The 18,535-nt window shown below is 48.3% G+C and overlaps 2 protein-coding genes across 5 annotated transcripts in view; one reads left to right on the forward strand and one right to left on the reverse strand.

Annotated features, from left to right (window-relative positions):
- Positions 1-379: 379 nt before the first annotated feature.
- Positions 380-17,301, forward strand: DELE1 (DAP3 binding cell death enhancer 1). Of its 4 annotated transcripts, none has more exons than XM_066272806.1 (13): positions 381-542; positions 1,505-1,619; positions 1,700-1,823; positions 4,645-4,792; positions 5,613-5,774; positions 6,024-6,112; positions 6,215-6,311; positions 9,199-9,341; positions 10,122-10,280; positions 10,373-10,465; positions 13,254-13,413; positions 13,863-14,099; positions 14,754-17,301. In XM_066272806.1, the coding sequence occupies exons 1-12, from the start codon at positions 512-514 to the stop codon at positions 14,096-14,098; spliced, it is 1,557 nt and encodes a 518-aa protein (XP_066128903.1). In that variant the 5' UTR covers positions 381-511; the 3' UTR covers position 14,099; positions 14,754-17,301. The 4 variants fall into 4 exon arrangements, with proteins under 4 accessions (XP_066128905.1, XP_066128903.1, XP_066128904.1 ...); XM_066272805.1 differs by having other exon boundaries at positions 382-542; positions 15,174-17,301; XM_066272808.1 differs by lacking the exons at positions 10,122-10,280; positions 10,373-10,465 and having other exon boundaries at positions 380-542; positions 15,174-17,301.
- Positions 4,818-18,535, reverse strand: part of PCDH12 (protocadherin 12) — a 28,767-nt gene continuing 15,049 nt past the window's right edge. The window contains exon 5 of the mRNA XM_066272804.1: positions 4,818-4,906. The gene's annotated coding sequence lies outside the window, so the exon portion shown is untranslated. The remainder of the gene's footprint in view (positions 4,907-18,535) is intronic.

Genomic DNA, 18,535 nt, shown 5'->3' on the forward strand with positions numbered 1-18,535 from the left:
GGAGTTGTGAAAAGTAATAAGGGTGCAGTCATCACTGCCTACCCAGTAGGACTAAGCCAACTCTCCAGGCAGTTCGGACTACAGGTTTCCTTCCTCAGACCCTAAGGCTCCTTCCTCTCCTTCCCCCAATGGGTCTCGTTACTCCCACGTCCCCCAGCATGGGCGCCCGGGGAAGACTGTTCCCCTTTCGCGTTAACACGCCACAGAGGCCACTCGAGCCCCGCTTCCCAGGCGGCTCAGCTTCGCCACCTGCGATCGCCTCACCCCTGCGCGCCCCCCCATTCTGCGCATACTCTTGCCGCAGTCCACCTCCCGCCCTCCTCAAACACGCCTACAGCCCCACTTCCTCTGCTGAGCATCGTCCTTCCGGCCGGGCTCCTTTCTCATTCGCTGGCTGAACGCTTCCTTGTGGTTCGGGCACCCTGAGGCCTCTACAGCGGCCGCTGCAGCCTGTGCCCCAAGGTTTGGCCTCGCTCTTTCGGCTGTGAGCGTCCATGTTGTTGGCGACGACATGTGGCGCCTCCCGGGACTCCTAAGCCGAAGTGAGAGGCGTCAGAGCCGCAAGTCTCCAGGCAGTTGATACTCGGAATTGGAGGAGGGGGCGGTCGGGAAGACAGAGCCAAAGCAACAGTGGGCGGGGCTAGAGCTGAGGAAAGGCGGAACCTAAAGGAGGGTGCTGCACACCAGCCCACCAGGCCTTTGGAATTTGAGGTGTGGGTGGGGCTACTGGGAAGAGGGTAGAGCTAGAGTTTAGCGCCAAGGAGGTGGGTGGGGCCATTGAAAGGGGAGGAGCCAAATAGCAGGAGATGGTGGTGGAGTCAGAGGCTGATGGAGTAGGTAGAGCCAATGAAAAGAAGCAGGATCGAGAGACAAAGTGCTCCACATATTGAGCTAGATTTTATGTATGAATGCCTGGTTGTTTTAGAACGGTGGTGGTCAGCCCAAGGTTTATTGGCTCTGTGGTGGCGCACTAGAATGTGTACTAGGCAAATGATTCATATGTATATCCTTTAAGAACCTTTGCAGTCAGATGCTAGAGCAGGGGTAGTCAACCTTTTTATACCTACCGCCCACTTTTGTATCTCTGTTAGTAGTAAAATTTTCTAACCGCCCACTGGTTCCACAGTAATGGTGATTTATAAAGTAGGGAAGTAACTTTACTTTATAAAATTTATAAAGCAGAGTTAAAGCATATAATAATAATTACTTACCAAGGACTTTAGGTCGGATTTTTGCTAAGTTTGGCAGAACAAATCTTTATAAAACAACTTACTATAGTTAAATCTATCTTTTTATTTATACTTTGGTTGCTCTACTACTGCACACCATGAAAGCTGGAATGCCCACTAGTGGGCAGTAGGGACCAGGCTGACTACCACTGGGCTAGAGATACCTGGGTTCCTGGGGTGGGCCTCTGTCAAGTATCAGAGGGAAGATTGGTGGACTTGTCATTACCTCAATCCTGTTTATGTCGAGGTCTCTGATTTTTTGTTGCTCTGCACAGCTCTTCCCCGTCTGCTAGGACCTGGCCTCCGAGGTGTGACCCCCAAGAGCACCAGCCCAGATGGGTCTCAGGCTACTTCCTCGACCCTGCTGGTCTCTCTGCCAAGCTTTGACAGGTGAGCCACTGCCATTCTGTCACCTGTCTCCTCTCCTGGCCTTTGGGACAGAACATAATGGCCTCTTTTGCATCATCTAGGTCAGGCCCCCATGGCTCAGGTCCAGGCACAAGCAAGGGCCCACGGTCCCATGGATGGAAGGATGGTTTCCAGTGGATGTCTGGCCGTGTCTCCCCGAACACCTTGTGGGATGCCATATCATGGGTAAGGCTTCCTCAGTCCTGTCCTTGACCTTCAATGTGGATGAGAGTGATCCTGCATGGAAGTAGAGCCTAGAAGCAAGAACTAGGACATCATTGTGACTACACTGAAATTCTGAGTAACCTGTGGCACTGGAGCATATTTAGGGAGATAGAGCCACTCCTGTCCCCTGCACTCCATGTATTTATTTCTCCTTTTATTCAATGAACATTTCTTTAACACCTCTCTGAGCCAGGCATTTTTGGTAGGCACTAGGGAATTAGCAGAGAACAATGTAGATATGATTTTTACCTTCATGGAGTTTATAATAAATAATGGTAAATAGCTAATATTTTATTTATTAATGTAAAGTACTATATATGTATTGTCCTGTTTAATCCTTACAAAAATCCTGCAAAGGAGCCCTGGGCAGATAGCTTGGTTGGTTAAAGTGTCATCCCTAAGCACAGAGGTTGCCAGTTCAATCCCTGGTCAGGGCACATACAGAAACATGTCTGTAGTCCTCTCTCTCTCTCACTCTCTCTTTCTCCAGTAAATAAACTTTTAAAAAAATCTTGTATAGGAAATATCTCCATTTCATAGATGAGGAAACTTATGTTCTTAAACTTTAGGTAACGTGCTCAAAGTCACACAGCTTTTAACTAGAGGAGCCAGATTTGACTCTGGAGCTCATACTCTTGCCTACCATACTCTATAGCTTGGTTGCTGCACCTCATATGGCTTGTAAAAACACCTACTACCGATCCTGGCCCCATAATAGTTGCTCAGGAAATATTTATTGAATCTGATCTCTAAAGTCAGATACTCAATCTAACAGGGCAGAATCTTTGCCTTCCAGGTTGTGTTTATAAGATATTCTGAATAAAGTTGGCACACACATCATTCTTGTGTCTGTCACATCTCATCCCTATCACTTCTGTTCTGTATACTTTGGGCAAGTGACTTTACCTCTCTGAGCCTCAGTTGTCCCATCTGTAAATAGGTGTCACTGGCACAGGTGAGCCAGGAGTGTCTTCATGACAGGGGCACTTTTGTCTGGGGATCTGTAGACTAGAGGCATAACACACCTTGGAGAGGGAATCATTTTCCCATTTTGTCAAATATCCAAACCCGAGGGCGATCCCACAGTGAGTCCTTTTGGAAACTGGACCTGGATCCCAAGAGTCCCGGTGCCATCCCTCAGATCTGACACTACTGTCCATGTGAAAGGGCCTGAGCACAGGCTGTCCCCAGTGCCCTGGGTACATGGGCCTGTTATTGACAGTGCCAACACCTTTTCTCCCTTCTGGCCTCAGCTCATGTATCACCCCAGTAGAGAGGGTTTCCCTGATTCCCTATCTGGTCAGGTCTCCCTCTTACACTCTTATTTGTTTTTCTTTTGGCATTTACCATAATTTTTAGTTATTGTATTGATTTCTCTGTGTACTTGGGTTTTTCTTTCTCCCTCAGTGAATATATATATAAACTGTCTGCCCTGTTTATCATTATACCCAGTGCCTGTTGCAACAATAAGTATTTGGGTGTCCTTTTCTATTGATATATACAGGAAGGGACAGGGAAGACCAAGCAGTCACTGGGCTGGGAGGACGCTTAGGTCTTCTGCAGACCTGTTGAAAAAGAGACGGGGTCAACCATCCTGGACCTGTGAATGTGTGTGTGGTGGGGTGCCTGGTAGGGGTCGGGGAAGGGAGGAGCTGTGCCCAGGTTAGAGAAAGGGTGAATCTGGCAAGGAGCTCTGACCTGTCGCTGCATTTGTGGCAGAGCCCGAACTTACCACATTATCTTTTGGCCTGCTTAGACTTCGTTTTTTTAGTAACTGACCTACGCATTTATTCAGCATATATATCTTAGCACTCTACTAGGTGCCAGGGATACATTGGTGAGGAAAACAGACATGGTTCCTGCCCTCGTGGTACTTTAAGACTAACAGGAGAGTCAGACCTTAGAACAGTGGTCCCCAACCCCCGGGCTGTGGACCGGTACCAGTCTGTGGGCCATTTGGTACCGGTCCGCAGAGAAAGAATAAATAACTTACATTATTTCCGTTTTATTTATATTTAAGTCTGAACGAGGCTTTATTTATTTATTTATTTATTTATTTATTTATTTTTTATTATTTTTTTTTACAGGGCAGAGATAGACAGGGACAGACAGACAGGAACGGAGAGAGATGAGAAGCATCAATCATCAGTTTCTCGTTGCACGTTGCGACTTCTTAGTTGTTCATTGATTGCTTTCTCACATGTGCCTTGACTGTGGGCCTTCAGCAGACCGAGTAACCCCCTGCTGGGGCCAGCGACCTTGGGTCCAAGCTGGTGAGCTCTTTGCTCAAGCCAGATGAGCCCACGCTCAAGCTGGCGACCTCAGGGTCTCGAACCTGGGTCCTTCCGCATCCCAGTCCGACGCTCTATCTACTGCGCCACCACCTGGTCAGGCGATGTTTTATTTTTTAAAAATGACCAGATTCCCTCTGTTACATCCATCTAAGACTCACTCTTGACGCTTGTCTTGGTCACGTGATACATTTATCTGTCCCACCCTAAAGGCCGGTCCGTGAAAATATTTTCTGACATTAAACCGGTCCGTGGCCCAAAAAAGGTTGGGGACCACTGCCTTAGAAGAATAATTGTAGGGATGCTTACTTAAGTCCCAGTAGATCAGGGCTCCAGGGGGCATGCTTGGGTGCCATGAGAGTAGGGAGTGGCGGAGCTGTGCCAGCCAGGAGTCAGAAAAGGCTTCTTAAAGTGATGCTTGAGCTGGAGGCTGAAACTGTACGAGCTGATTGGTGGAAAGTTCTGTCCCTGATGTGCTGTCTTTTTCCCAGGGCACTCTGGCTGTGCTGGCCCTGCAGCTGGCAAAGCAGCTCCACTTCCAGGCATCCCTGCCAGCAGGACCTCGGCGAGCGGAGCGTGGCTCTTGGCGCAGTCCCCTGGACTGTTTCCTCTCATCTTCCCTGTGGCATCCGTGCTCCTGTGAGTTTTCAGTTCTGGGGACAGGAGGGCTGGGCTGAGACTTTCTCTGGGCCAGGAAGCATCTCTGGACACACCTCAGGAAAAGAGCCATTAGCAGTTCCTTGTCTTTCCTATCTGAAGTCAGAGAAAGAGGAATGTGAGGAAGTTCTATCCACCCAGGGTGTGGGCCATACCTACCCTCCAGTGTCCTCCCATCACCTTCCATGGAGGGAGCCCCACAGGGTTCAGGGTACTTTAGATCCTGGGTATGGCTTCCTGCCTACCCCTCTGCCAGTTAGGTCATTCTCTGCTCAGTCATTCATTAATAAATGAGTCCTTATTTAGTAGCTATTATGTGCCATGGTATACTAGTCTTGTGTCTCTGAACAAGTCACTTTAAGCTTCCCTTTGCCTTAGTTTCTTCATTTATAAAATGAGATAATAATAAACCCTACCACGTAGATTTCTTGGGAGGACTAAATGAATTAATATATATCAAAGATGTATATGCCTGACACATAGTTAGTGCTTAGTATTAGTTTAAGTTCTTGTCCTCATTATTATGATGTAATCATTATCAATATTACCATCAAACAAGTGTTAGGTACTGGGGCTACAACAGTAAGTAAAGCAGGTGCCTCCCTGCTACTGGAAGGATTCAAGCAGAAGAGTGGGTTGTGCTTAGGGCAGGAGATCAGCGTAAATGTGGGCCCCTCTAGACCCCTGTGGTAGGAAGCCAGTTCTTCCTTTGGTCCCCAGAACTTCAGGGAGGACTCAGCCAAGTCTGAACAGGCTATACTGATCCCCTTCTGATGTGACTGCTGTTGCGGACTCTTTCCAGCACTGCGAAGGCACATTCTCCCCAGCCCTGATGGCCCAGCTCCCAGACTCACTAGCCTCAGAGAACCCAGGCTGGGCCAGGAAGAACCCTCCACTCAGAGCGAGAGCCGCTCCTCACACAGCTCCTTGAGAGCAGCCGGTCTTCAGGATCCTTCTGAGGAAGGTATGTCCCCACCCCTAGAGTCAGCAGAAAGTGGGGATGAGGGGTGTTGGGCGATGAACATTTCTTGGCTGTATGTGCAAATTAAGGGACTTGTCATTCCTGAGGCTCCGTGCTTCCTGGGTAGTTCAGAATTATTGTGGTTCTGAGCAGTGGCGCTGGATGGAGGGGCTGGGAGACTGGGAAAGTGAGAGAAAAGGAGAAAAGACTTTCTCCTTTGCCCTGGCTGGGTGTCGGCCATTTCCCCTGCAGATCCCAGTGATACTGGCTTGCTGCATGCTGGAGGTAGCTTCAGCTCCAGGGCCAATCCGGCCCAGCCTCGGCCTGCTGGTGAAAAGGAGGTATTTGTCCAGATTCGGCCACTTGTATCTTTATAACATTGCCCTGGACAGTGGCAATTCCAGTGAACCATCCCACGATGAGTCTTTCTGTTTCTTCCCCAGGAACAAGATCTGTCAAAAACGCTTTCCCTCGAGGAGGCTGTGACTTCCATTCAGCAGCTCTTTCAGCTTAGCGTTTCCATCGCTTTCAACTTCCTGGGTAACTGGGTGGTCCCTGCCTCAGGGCAGGCAGATGGGAAAATGGAAAGGGTATGGAAAAGGTCAAATAGAGTCAGGGTAGGGAGTGGTTTAAACTAGACAGAGTTGATTTTCTCCCAGGTAGGTCGGCCAAATCTGGCATGGCGGCATAGTGGTGTCAGGGACCCATTCACATTCAAACTTTTCTGCCATTCTTAAAGCTGGCTCCCGTCTTAAGGTCCTATTTGGTCTTAACTCCTGTCTTCATATCCATATTCCAGTCAGCAGGAAGTGGGAAGGTAGGAAAGCTCAAGGGCCCCTCCTTCCTGTTAAGGACATGACCTAGGAGTTGCACAAATCAGTGTCCAGAATGTAGGCTTATGGACACCATTAGTTGTAGAAATGACTGGGAAATGTGGTCTTTAGGTGAATGACCATATGTCTACCCGAAAATTCTGTTACTGTGTAAGGAGAAAATAAGTCTTGGAGGCCACCTTAACATTCTCTGCCGCACATAGGCAAGAACAAGCTCCTGAGGTTTGTAACAGGCCCTCAAGTGCATGAATAGGAACTTCTGGCCCACATGTGGAAACTCCAGATGCCCCTCCACCATTTGTCCTGGTTTCCACAGTGATTTGGCTTAGATTTCAGACATTCTAATGTGGAGACCCAGGACGATGGGTCAGAGGCTGGGATTCATTCAAAATAAATTTATTGAGCATTCATCTTTTGCTCAGTCCTGTTTTAGGTGTTGGGGATACAGTTTTTCACGAGAGAAAATGTTTTTATTTATTTATTTTCATTTTTTGCATGCCAGAGAGAAAGATGAGACAAAACAAAGTATTTACTCATGAAACTAATATGAGATGAGGAAGAGACAAACAATAAGTTGGCGAACAAAGAGAATTTCAGATGGTGATAAAAAATGAAGATAAGTAAACAGGCAAATGTGTTAGTGATTTGGGCAAGGAACAGCCTCCGATTTGGAAGGCCTCACTGATGGGAAGGTCCTTGTGCTAAGACCTGATTAACAAAGACAAGTCAGTTTTGTTGTCATCTGGAGAAAGAGCTTTTTAATTATACAGGTATCAGGTGCTCAAATCTACAGCACATCTCTGTACACTATACCGTGTTCTCCCCCAAAGTCACGTCTTCGACTGTCACCATTTATCTCCCCATACCCTCCTCCACTTCCCTCCACCCCCACCGGCAGTCACCACATGCTGTCGTCTGTGTCCATGAATGAGAAGGATCTTTTCAAGTAGAGGTGACAGCAAGTGCCAAGGTCCTGAGACGGATTAATTTTGTTTTTTTAGAAGAACGAAAGAATCTGGTCACAGGGAGAGTGAAGTCAGAAAAGTAGGCAGGGGCCAGATCAAGTGAGGTTTTCTAAGCCACGATACAGTGTGGATTTTCTAAATGAGGCAGGAAACCATTAGAGGGTTTTACACTGAAGTAGGAAGAGAGACAGTCACATGATCTGATATACTTTTTCAAAGATCTCTCTGGCTGTTGTGTGGACAGATGTGGACTGTAGGGATGCCAGGGGGGGAACAGGAGACTGGGTTGAGCTGTTACTGATGACTAAGCACAATGTGATAGTGGCTTGGTGAGGGTTAAAGGCAGAGGAGACCGAGAGGAGTAGATGGATCAGGGTCTGTTGACAGGGCCAGCGTGGTGAATGGGGACAGGATGGGATCCTTTGCCCTCTTAAGTCTTCTCAAGGACAAGAGGGCTCTGTTAATCCCTGGAAAGAGAGTTTTCAGGCAGCAAGGAGGCAACTTCTAATTCACTGCTGGCTGAATGCAACCTTGCTTCTACCTCATTAACTTTCTGTGATTTTGATGGGCATATAGTCTCTTCTGAGAATTTCATTGCCCATTCCTTCATTCATATATTCATTTATTCAGCAATTGCTAAGCACTATGACAGAACACAAAAGGAGCATAAACCATAATCATATTTTGCATTTGTATAGAGCTTTCACCCTATGCAAAGTTATTTCTTCTACATTCTTTATCTGCTTCTGCCTCCAGGATTTTACAGCCTAATTGAACAGACAGGGCTTGTACTTTTGAAACAGTTTAGTTCGTAGAAAAAGGCTTGTATTTTAAGCAAGTACCAAAAAATTGCTTAAAGCCTGAGTGTGGTCTGCAGGTTCTAGAGCAGAAACCAGATGTGAAGGCCTGATGGTGGAGGCAGAGAAAGCTATCCAGGCAGGAGAAACAGCTTAAGTTAAGGCTTAGAGTTGATACTTGGCTGTGCCTAGCCCCTTTCTTGTTTTCCTTTTGGTCTGGAGGGTAAAAGAGTATTACTTGGAGCTGGACACACTGCAGTCCCAGTCTTTGCTGTCTTACATTATGTCTCAGGGAGTCTTCATAAAGCAATGGTAACAGTATCAGCTGGGTCAGGTTGTGTTGATTACAAACAGCCTAAACCCACTCTGGCCAGCTTAAACACAATAGGTATCTATTGAGATCCGTTGACCTGCCAAGCCTCAGAAAGGACGGGAATCAGGGAAGGCCCAGGGATCAAGGAGGCAGTAACTGATAGTGTCTTCAAAGTGCTGTCCTCAGGATAAACCTGCGAAAGCTGTCTTCTGTTGCAAGGAGATCAAGAGTCTGATTCCTGAGGGAGGGTCTCACTGGCTGGGAAGAGAGGAGGCATGTTGATTGACAGCACTGGGAGGAGGGCTGTTCCCAAAGAGAAATCAGGATGCTGTTATAGAGGATGGTGATGAGGGCAGAGCCCAGATGTGTGTGGCATATCAGTGAAGTATTTGGAGGATGGAAATATATGCAAATTGTCCAGCACATAAAAGAAAGAAAGAAGCCAGTGGGTCCCTGGCTGAGGATGTGGGGAAGTTCCCAGAGGAAGCTGTGAGTATTTATGCCTCTGCTTTCTTTCAGGGACAGAGAACATGAGAAATGGGGATTACACGACAGCGTTTTCCTACTTTCAGAAAGCAGCAGAGCGTGGCTACAGCAAAGCACAGTACAACGAGGGCTTGTGTCACGAGTATGGCAGAGGCACTGCCAGGGATCTCAGCAAGGTACCGCACCTCCTCTCCTGCCCAGACCCATCCCCTGTGCCCTAAGGCCCAGAGTCACCTCCAGAAATGAGCAGTGGGCAGGGCTTGGGGAAAGTCCCATCTCTCTCCCAGCTGTGAGGGAAACATTTTTTTAAACTTCTAGGAATTTAGACACCAAGCTCAGGCAGGCTAGGGCCCTTGTCTTTCTTCTTTGCAGCTGTATTCTCAGGGCCTAGAATGTTACTTTGGTGAGTGGGTTAATTAATTCTAAAAAGCAGGATAAGTACATGAAAATGTTATTTTTAAAATTGTATTGGATGGCAAAGACAAGACAAGCAACCTGAAGTTTCCTCAATAGAGAATTGGTTAATAACATCTATGTGGGCCTTAAGAAGAATGTGCTAGATCTATCTTTATTGGCAGGGAAAGACATTATAATGTGTTGTTATATGAAAAAAATGGATGACAAAATAGTGTAGTTCTCTATACACAGATATTTATGTGTGTATATAAATATATAATGTATATGTGTACATATGTAAATACATATATTTGAAGAAATTTGCAAGGCTCTTAACAGAATGATCAAAAATTAACAGAATGATCATTAGGAGGAAGGATTTCTTGGGATTGTATGTTTCTATTTTTTGTTTTATCTGTATTTAAAATTTTTCAGCTACCTGCATTTTCTGACTAATCTATAATGATTATGTATTATTTCTTTCAAATAATATTTAAACATCTCACTCAAAAGTCAGCTGATGGAGTTACCAGTTGACAGTGTTTCTCCCTTTGCCCCAGGCAGTCCATTGTTACCAGCTGGCTGCCAGCCAGGGCCACAGTCTGGCTCAGTACCGCTGTGCCAGGTGTCTGCTACAAGATTCTGCCTTCTTGTGGGACCCCGAGCGGCAGAGGGCAGTGTCCATGATGAAGCAGGCTGCAGACTCAGGCTTGAGAGAAGTGCGTGGCATGGGTGCAGTCTCCCTTGGGCACCTGGGACGTGCAGGGCATGGCAGTGACCAGTATATGTGTTTCCTTCCCCCTGACCACAGGCCCAAGCTTTCCTCGGGGTGCTTTTCACCAAGGAGCCATACCTGGACGAGCAGAGAGCTGTGAAATATCTTTGGCTTGCAGCCAAAAATGGGGTATGCGGTCTCCAGTGTCCAGGCATGTCGGGGCTTGACTCTGATAAAGGAGGTGACTTTGGAACTGGTACCAAGTTCTGTTGTGTTCAGGGGACCTTTTGATAGGAGTATTAGGCTGGCTTCCATCCTTAACTCGGTTGATTTACCACGTGACCTTGATTATTTTAGAGAGAGAGAACATTGATTTGTTTTTCCATTTATTTATGCACTCATTGGTTGATTCTTGGGTGTGCCCAGACCAGCGATTTAACCTGCAACCTTGGTGTATCAGGACGATGCTCTAACCAACTGATTTAACCGGCCAGATCCCCATGTGACCTTTGCACAAGTCCAGTGGCATGCTAGAGCTGGCTCACACCAGCCTGTGAAAACTGTTGGTGGTATAAAGTCAACTATGGTAGGAGAATTTGTACCATAGAGTTGCTAAATGCTACAAAGCAGGACATTTTCCCCTGGAGAGTCAGATGTTAAATATTAACCAGCACACTACTGGGCCGGTCACTTGTTGATCCAAACCTGTTCCCTCATCTCTAAAATTGGGATAATAATGCCTGCCTTACTGCTACTTCACAGGGTTGTTGTGAGGATCAACTATGTGAACGCACTTTGTGGGTTGTACACACAAAAGACACATTGTTACATGTGTTGTAATCCAGGGAATTTAGGAGACACTGCAGTGAAGACCCCGAGCAGTTGTGGGGCTGGAAATGTCTGGTTGTCTGGAAACTGGGGGCATTGGCATCCAGGCAGCATGACTCAGAGTTTGTTCCATACACAAAGCATTCATTTTATGGGACATTTATAAGTAATATGAGAGGAGAAAGGGTCAGTTTGGTTGGGGAAATACTGAGCTAAAGGGGTATCTTCAATGCAAGAGATCTCAGAGCTTTTGGTCACTGCGTCACTGAGAAACTTCTGTGCTTTGCTGTATTCCTCAGTGTGTTTGACCGGTGTATTTTTTTAGTGCATCTTGAAGGCCAGGTGCACTGGGTGAAAGCAAGCAGTATGCTGGACCAGGATCTTCCTGCATAGGCTCTGTGCTTATCTTCGTTTTCTGGCCAAAAACGCTGATGGCTTCGTTGTACTCTTGAACATTAGAATACTTGCTCCTTTTCACTCATTGTTGCCCTAAGTGTCTGTAGCAGCCATCAGAAGGGACTGGTGTCACCAACCAGTGCTGTCCTCTATGTCTCTTTCTTTTTTTTTTTTGTATTTTTCTGAAGCTGGAAACAGGGAGAGACAGACAGACTCCCGCATGCGCCCGACAGGGATCCACCCGGCACGCCCACCATGGGGCGATGCTCTGCCCACCAGGGGGCGATGCTCTGCCCATCCTGGGCGTCGCCATGTTGCGACCAGAGCCACTCTAGCGCCTGAGGCAGAGGCCACAGAGCCATCCCCAGTGCCCGGGCCATCTTTGCTCCAATGGAGCCTTGGCTGCGGGAGGGGAAGAGAGAGACAGAGAGGAAGGCGCAGCGGAGGGGTGGAGAAGCAAATGGGCGTTTCTCCTGTGTGCGCTGGCTGGGAATCGAACCTGGGTCCTCCGCACGCTAGGCCGACGCTCTACCGCTGAGCCAACCGGCCAGGGCAAAGTCTCTTTCCTAGAAAGGGCCGCAGAGCCTTGCCTGGGCTGAGTGGGCCTCATGGCCACATGCTAGACAGGCAGGGCAGCCTGGCCTGCTTAGTTGCCTGGCATGCTAGGCAGAGAAATGCACAGAGGGGTGTCAGGTAACCCTGTGTTGGGGCACAGACCTCTACCAGGAAGTCTGTTTTCCTAGATTTGTGCTGAGCAGGTGTAGTTTTGGCCTTGCAAATACCCAGTACTGTATTCTGACCAGCCTGTAGCCATGAGTCCACCACATCTATTGCATAGACTTTGGTCTATATGTTATAGAAACTCCTTCCAGAAATTTAACTGTAGAAGGTAGAAGAGAAATTGGATCAGGGTTGGGAATCAGCGAAGTGTTTTGTTTTAAGTGGGAAGATTGAATATAATGAAAAATTCTAGTAGAGAGGAAGAGGTTAATGATGCAGCAGCTCAAGGTATGACAATAATCTAAGCACTTTTCGTATACTAATGCACTTAATCCTCACGACAACACGATAAGGTAGGTGCATTATTATGCCCACTTTATAGCTGAGGGGACTGAGACACGGAGACGAGACATGGGCTAACATGCTTGAGGTTACACAGCTAGTAGGTGGTGGGGCCAAGGTTGGAAGCCAGGCGGTCTGGCTGTGCAGACTGGGCTTCTAACCTGACCCAACACTGCCTCTCCATGGAGAGAGAGGATCTGAGCCATGGGCAAAGGAGCCAGCCTTTTAATCTTTCCAGGATGAATGCTTTCTCTGTAATGTATGCTGTGCAGCCCTCTTGGCAGAAATTCAGGAAGCGCTGGGGAAGCCTAGCCTCTACCCCTGCTCCTGGCTCTTTCAGGGTAACGTAGGAGCCTGACTCGCCGGTTTCCCAGAGCCGCGCTGAGTGCTTCCTGCAGCCTTCACTTCCGCATGCTTTCAGCACCAGCCTCAGCGAGAGAAGCCGATACCCTGCTCCCGCGGGACTGCCTCTGGGTGGAGGGATCCCCATCTCCATTGTGTCGGATGGGCCCCAGGCCGCTGGCTTTTCATTTGTGAGATCCCGTGGAACAGGAAGGGCCAGTGCTGGGCCTTGACCCTGCCTGGATGGAGCCCCAGCATCCCTGACTGCTCTGCCCGCCTCCTGCCTCAGCATTCTGGGTCTTGAGTCCTGCATGTATGTGTATCTGTGTCTGTCCATTTTCTGCTTTAGGACTCACAGAGCAGGTACCACTTGGGAATCTGCTATGAGAAGGGCCTTGGTGTGCAGAGGAGCCTGGGAGAGGCTGTGAGGTGTTACCAGCAGTCAGCGGCTCTGGGGAATGAGCCCGCCCAGGAGAGGCTGCGGACCCTCTTTTCCATGGAGGCAGCAGGTACAGACGCAAGTCAAAGCCAGTGGCGTCCCCTCCTGAGCTTGGTGCCCTGTGACAGGGAAGGGGTTGGCGATAGCTCTTGGTCTCCTCGTCATTTCCTGCCTCAGTGGTGGGTAAGAGCACAACTTCTCAAGTCAGATAAACCTGTTTTAACCCCACGTTACTCATTTTGGTGATTGTAAGGATTAAATGAGACAACTACAAAAGGCTTAGCATAGCCTGGCACACGGTAGGTATTAAATGAATAGTAGCTGCTCTGGTGATTCTCCAGAAGAGACCATGTCCCAAGGCTGCCTCAGCCCCCAGCCCTGCTCTACCTTGAGTCATTTGGGCAGGCATGGGTCAGCAGTGCCAGGGGGAACCAGCTCCTTTAAGAATTCCTTGCTCCAAAGTAAGAATCCAAGAATACAGCATAAGTAAAAATTACTCTTACCTCTCTCTCCTCGCAGCTCGGGCCAAGGACTTGGCAGTCACAGGATCGAAGTCCTTCTCCAGTCCCTCCCTCTACAGCCTGAACACCCTGCTGGAAGGAGCCTCACACCTCCCACATGCTGCGAGCACAGGGAACCTTGGCCTCCTCTGTAGAAGTGGCCGTCTCGGAGCCAGCCGCGGAGCCCCCAGCAGGGCTGTCCCCCCACACCTGTCCCCCTTGGAGGGGAGTCTCGTCAGACTGGGTTTTGGCTAAGGTGAGATCATGCATGGTCAATAAAAATAAGTGTCAGTATCCCTTTCCAGGGTAGAAATTCCAGTAGGAACCAGATTCTCAAGCAATTTCAAGTACATGGCTAATAAATGACTTTGATCTTTCCCCCCAGTTGGTAGCCTCACAGATGAGCAATGATACAATTACAGGCATTTCTGGTCTGTGCACAAAAAGGATTCATTCAGTGACCTGTGAAAAACTGTACTGAAGGGTTCAGAGACCCTGGTCCTCACCTCAGCCTTTGTCTTTGAGCAAATCAGTTACCTTCTCCCTCCTCATTTCCTCAAGCTCAGACTGCATCATTAGTCTTCCCAGCATCTGATATGTATGTCTTTGGTGTTTCACAAGAGGATTTTGGGTCGTACTCAAATTCCTATTTTTTGTTTTAGTAGTTTTATATTTAATGTATAATATAAAATATGATTAGCATATTATAGATTCATAGATGTTAAGAGTAGAGAATTGCCCTGGCCGGTTGGCTGAGTGGTAGACTGTCAGCCAGACATGTAGATGTCCCGGTTTCATTTCCTGGTCAGAGCACACAGTAGAAGTAACCATCTGTTTCTCCACCCTCCCCCTTCTCTCTCTCTCTCTCTTTCTCCCCCCCCCCCCCTCTTTCTGTCTTCCCCTCTCACAGCCATGGCTCGATTGGTTCGAGCGATTGGCCCAGGGTGCTGAAGTTGGCTCCTGGAGCCTCCACCTCAGGTGCTAAGAGTAACTTGGGGTGAGCATGGCCCCAGCTGGTCAGAGCATCAGCCCCAGATGGGGGTTGCCAGGTGGATCTTGGTTGGGGAACATGTGGGAGTCTATCTCTGTCTTCCCTCCTCTCACTTGGAAAAAGAAGAAAAAAAAAAAGAATAGGAAATCAAGTTAAAGGAAAACATTGTGACAGTACATAAAGGAAAGCAAGGATCCAGAGGTGGTTCCACAAACGGCTGACACTCGGGGAACACTGAATCAGCTCACTGTGTTCATCGCCAGCGGATTCGTGATTGTCTGACTGGAAGGAAGGAGTTTCTTGTCTAAATGCCTGATGTATCTGCTTGACTTGTTTCAGACCTACTCACTTCAACCTCAAAGGTGGAGCCTGTGGGTTCTCAGAGAGATACCACTACTTGAGTCCCAAAGAAGAGGCCAGTATCCACCCAGCTTCCCAAAGATCCTTAAGTACTTGCCTCAGCACAGTAAAGAAGAAAGTGTGTGAAGACCCAGGGTCTGGCCATTTCACTTTGCATGGCTATGGCACCTTCAAGCAGTGAGTAGCCTGACTCACTGTTTCCTCAGCTGTAAACTGAGGGCAGTAGTGTCTGAACCTCCTACCCTCCAGGGCCGACAGGCATTTCACTGTGGAAAGGACTTTGGTGTTCACCTAGGCCTGAGGAGGCAGAGTAAAGCCCGTGTTTACATGGCTGTATGAGTCACCAGGCCAGGGGTGGACCCAGGCCTCCTGACCCCTTGCCTGAGGGCTCTTTTGCTCCATTCACACTATAATTTCGTGTGAAAGTGTTTTTGTCCTGCTGATGTGAGGGAGGGAGTGGAGATTGAGCACCTGGACTCTTGGAGCAGGGGAGTGGATTTTGAGATCTTTGATTGTGAAGGGTGTGCCAGAAATGGATTGGAGTTTAATAAAACAGATGTGGGATTATCTCATCACTGTGCCCTTGAGTGTGTTGGGGAGAGCCAGGGAGACAGGCATGGGGAGTTGAAAGCCGAGGCTCCATTCTCGTCTCTAAACTTTCCATTAACCAATTTAAAGGGTCTTAAAAGCTTCTCCAAGAGAGAGACTTGGAAAAAAATGATTTCTGAGTCAACGCTAATGACTCCAATTACTGAATCTGTGAATAGCTGTGCCCTGGCTTTTGGATGTTAGCCCAAGTTCAATAGCGTAGATGTGGTTGAGAGTGAGGTATGGGAGGGACTGAGGACCAAAACCCCTAGTGATTGTTCAAATGGGAAAGACCACCCAGCTTGGCCAGTTCAAGGGTGGGAGGAGTTGGGGGGGTGTCCACATTGCTCTCTCTGCTGTTCAGCCCTTTCACCAGCCTCTAGTGGTCCTGTCATACTTTCCTGTCACCCCTGTAGCCCTAAGCTTCCTCCAGTTCCAGTGCCTCCCCTGATCCTGCTTCCTTTCCAGGGCAGCCCTGCACACTCTCCTCACCCTCACGTCCCCTCGTGTGGGGGCAGGGATCTTGTCTTTGTACTCCAATATCCTCAGCACTTAGCACAAGGTCCCGTGCGGTAGGGGCTCAGTGCACAGACTGGTTAAAGCTCAGAGTTTTAAGCTGTGCAATGCACTAATCTCTCTGCAGAAAATAAAGGTTTCTGTGGTCAGATAAGTTTGGGAAACGCTGCACTAGACATCCCTTTTTTTATAGATTCACAGTGCATGTCAGTGTCTTCAAGGTTCCAAGAAGTCTTACAGAAATGGACCTGGTTAACCCACTGCTTCCCTGGTGGAGTTGAGCTCTGGCCCCTGCAGATTGCCCATGAACCTTTGTGGGACACCTCTGTATAAAATACCACTTCTGGTCCTCTAGAGGAGCCCCACTCGCCAGCCTCTTCCCCTCCTGTTGTCATTTTGGGTTCTGTGATTACCACTTCCTCCTGACCATGCCTGGGGCCAGGGGGTCAGTCAGACTGTCCAGGGAGGCTGGATGTCCTGTGATGTTGGCCAGATATGGCTCTCCCTCCCCTTCCAGTGATTACAGATTAAGTACTGATTCAATCTGGGGCGCCAAACATGGAGGTGGCATATTTTTAAGCTTTCCTTGTGGAGAGGGAAGGATGGGAGAGTTATAAGAGAGATGTTGTCAGGGGACCGAAACTCCTTCAGTCATTGTGGCCTCCACACAGCCCCAGGGGAGGAGCTTCATCGGCAGACCAGAACCATTGTGCTTTTGCCATTAAAATTCTGTTATTAATGACTCATTGTCAGTGCCCTGAAAGGAAATGTGAGTGGAGGATGGGGTGGCCCCAGTCAGGGCCAGCCTAGGTCAGGATACTGGGTGACCTGAGGTTAAGGGTCTGGTGCCTTCAGCAATGAGACCTTTATATGAGGCTTTTCTGCCTCATTTTTCTTATCCTGAGATGCTGTTTTCAGGGAGTCCTGATTCTACAGTGGGAGCAAGGCTGTTTGGTTCATTGTATCTTCAGTACTAATAAATGTTCAGTAAATATTTACTCAATGAATGAATGATTCTATGCATTGCCCCTTCACCCAACAACAAGCCTACCCTGTGCCTAGTCTGTGCTTTAAATATCTGTTGAAGGATTGAGTCTATATACCCGCCCCACTGCTATTCCCAGGGCTACTTTTGACAAGTAATTGCTCAGCAAATACAAAATGTTTGTTGAATGAGTGTTTCTGATTATGCCTCCGTCTTCATCCTACCTGTTACATTGTATGCAATACTTAGAAGGGGCTGAAAATGCTGGCCTATTTTCTGTGTGCCCAGCTGAGCCTCCCCCCTCCTGTCATCTCCTTTTTGGGATTTGGTTTTCTCAGGGTCCCAGGGGTGGTGGTTGCCATCTCACTTTGTTTCAGCCAGAGGAGAGGTAGGGTCAGTGAGCTGCCAAACCGAGGTTGGGTGACAGACAAGGCGGCTGCCTGTCACTCTCTAAGCTTCCCCCAGGCTCCGAGTGAGCACTGCATTGCACTCCTGGTGCTGGAGAACGGCTGACTGTTGATTTAAAAAAAAAAATGTCCCTCTGCGCTTTCCAAATTAAGACGACATTTAACTGAGTGCTCGCTGGCTCGCCTGCTCCCTCAGTCTCCCAGGGGACGGGCCCGTCTTGGTGGAAACTGTTCTGAGCATGTCCAAAGTCTCAGCTTTGACATCTTGGCTAATGTCAAGAAGTTTCTGTGACCTCCCTGTTCACTCAGTTCTATCACCACATACACTGTCTCACTCTCAGCCTGTTATTGGGAAGGGGCTGGAATTAGCATGCTAGGAGGGGACTGCATGGTGCTGGGGACATTGTGACCCATAGGACCTACATCCCCACCCTGAGCATAGATTGGATGCCTCAGAGTAGCTCTGCCCATGAGTTCTTCCTCCAGGTTTTGTGGAGAAGGCAGAACTGAGGACCAACCGGAGGATTGCAGTGGTCCTTAACCTTATCTAGGTCACTGACCCTCAGAGAGTCTGGTGAAAGCACTGACTCCTTCCCATAGCAAAAGGCACATCCTCCCAATTTTAGGAGCAATTCAGTGGGTTGGTAGATCCTGAAGCCCAACCAAGGGCCCCAGGTCAAGAAGCTTGATATATTAGAACAAACATCATACTAAATCCCAGATCCAGATCCTAGCCCTGCCACAAACCTGCCATGTGGCTCTGGGCCAGTCAGCCTTTTCTCTCCTGCCATTTCCTTGCTATAAAATGCTCAGACTCCTTATAACTAAAATTACCCATGTCTGTG

The sequence above is a fragment of the Saccopteryx bilineata genome, chromosome 4, assembly GCF_036850765.1.
Source record: "Saccopteryx bilineata isolate mSacBil1 chromosome 4, mSacBil1_pri_phased_curated, whole genome shotgun sequence".
NCBI classification, from domain to species: domain Eukaryota; kingdom Metazoa; phylum Chordata; class Mammalia; order Chiroptera; family Emballonuridae; genus Saccopteryx; species Saccopteryx bilineata.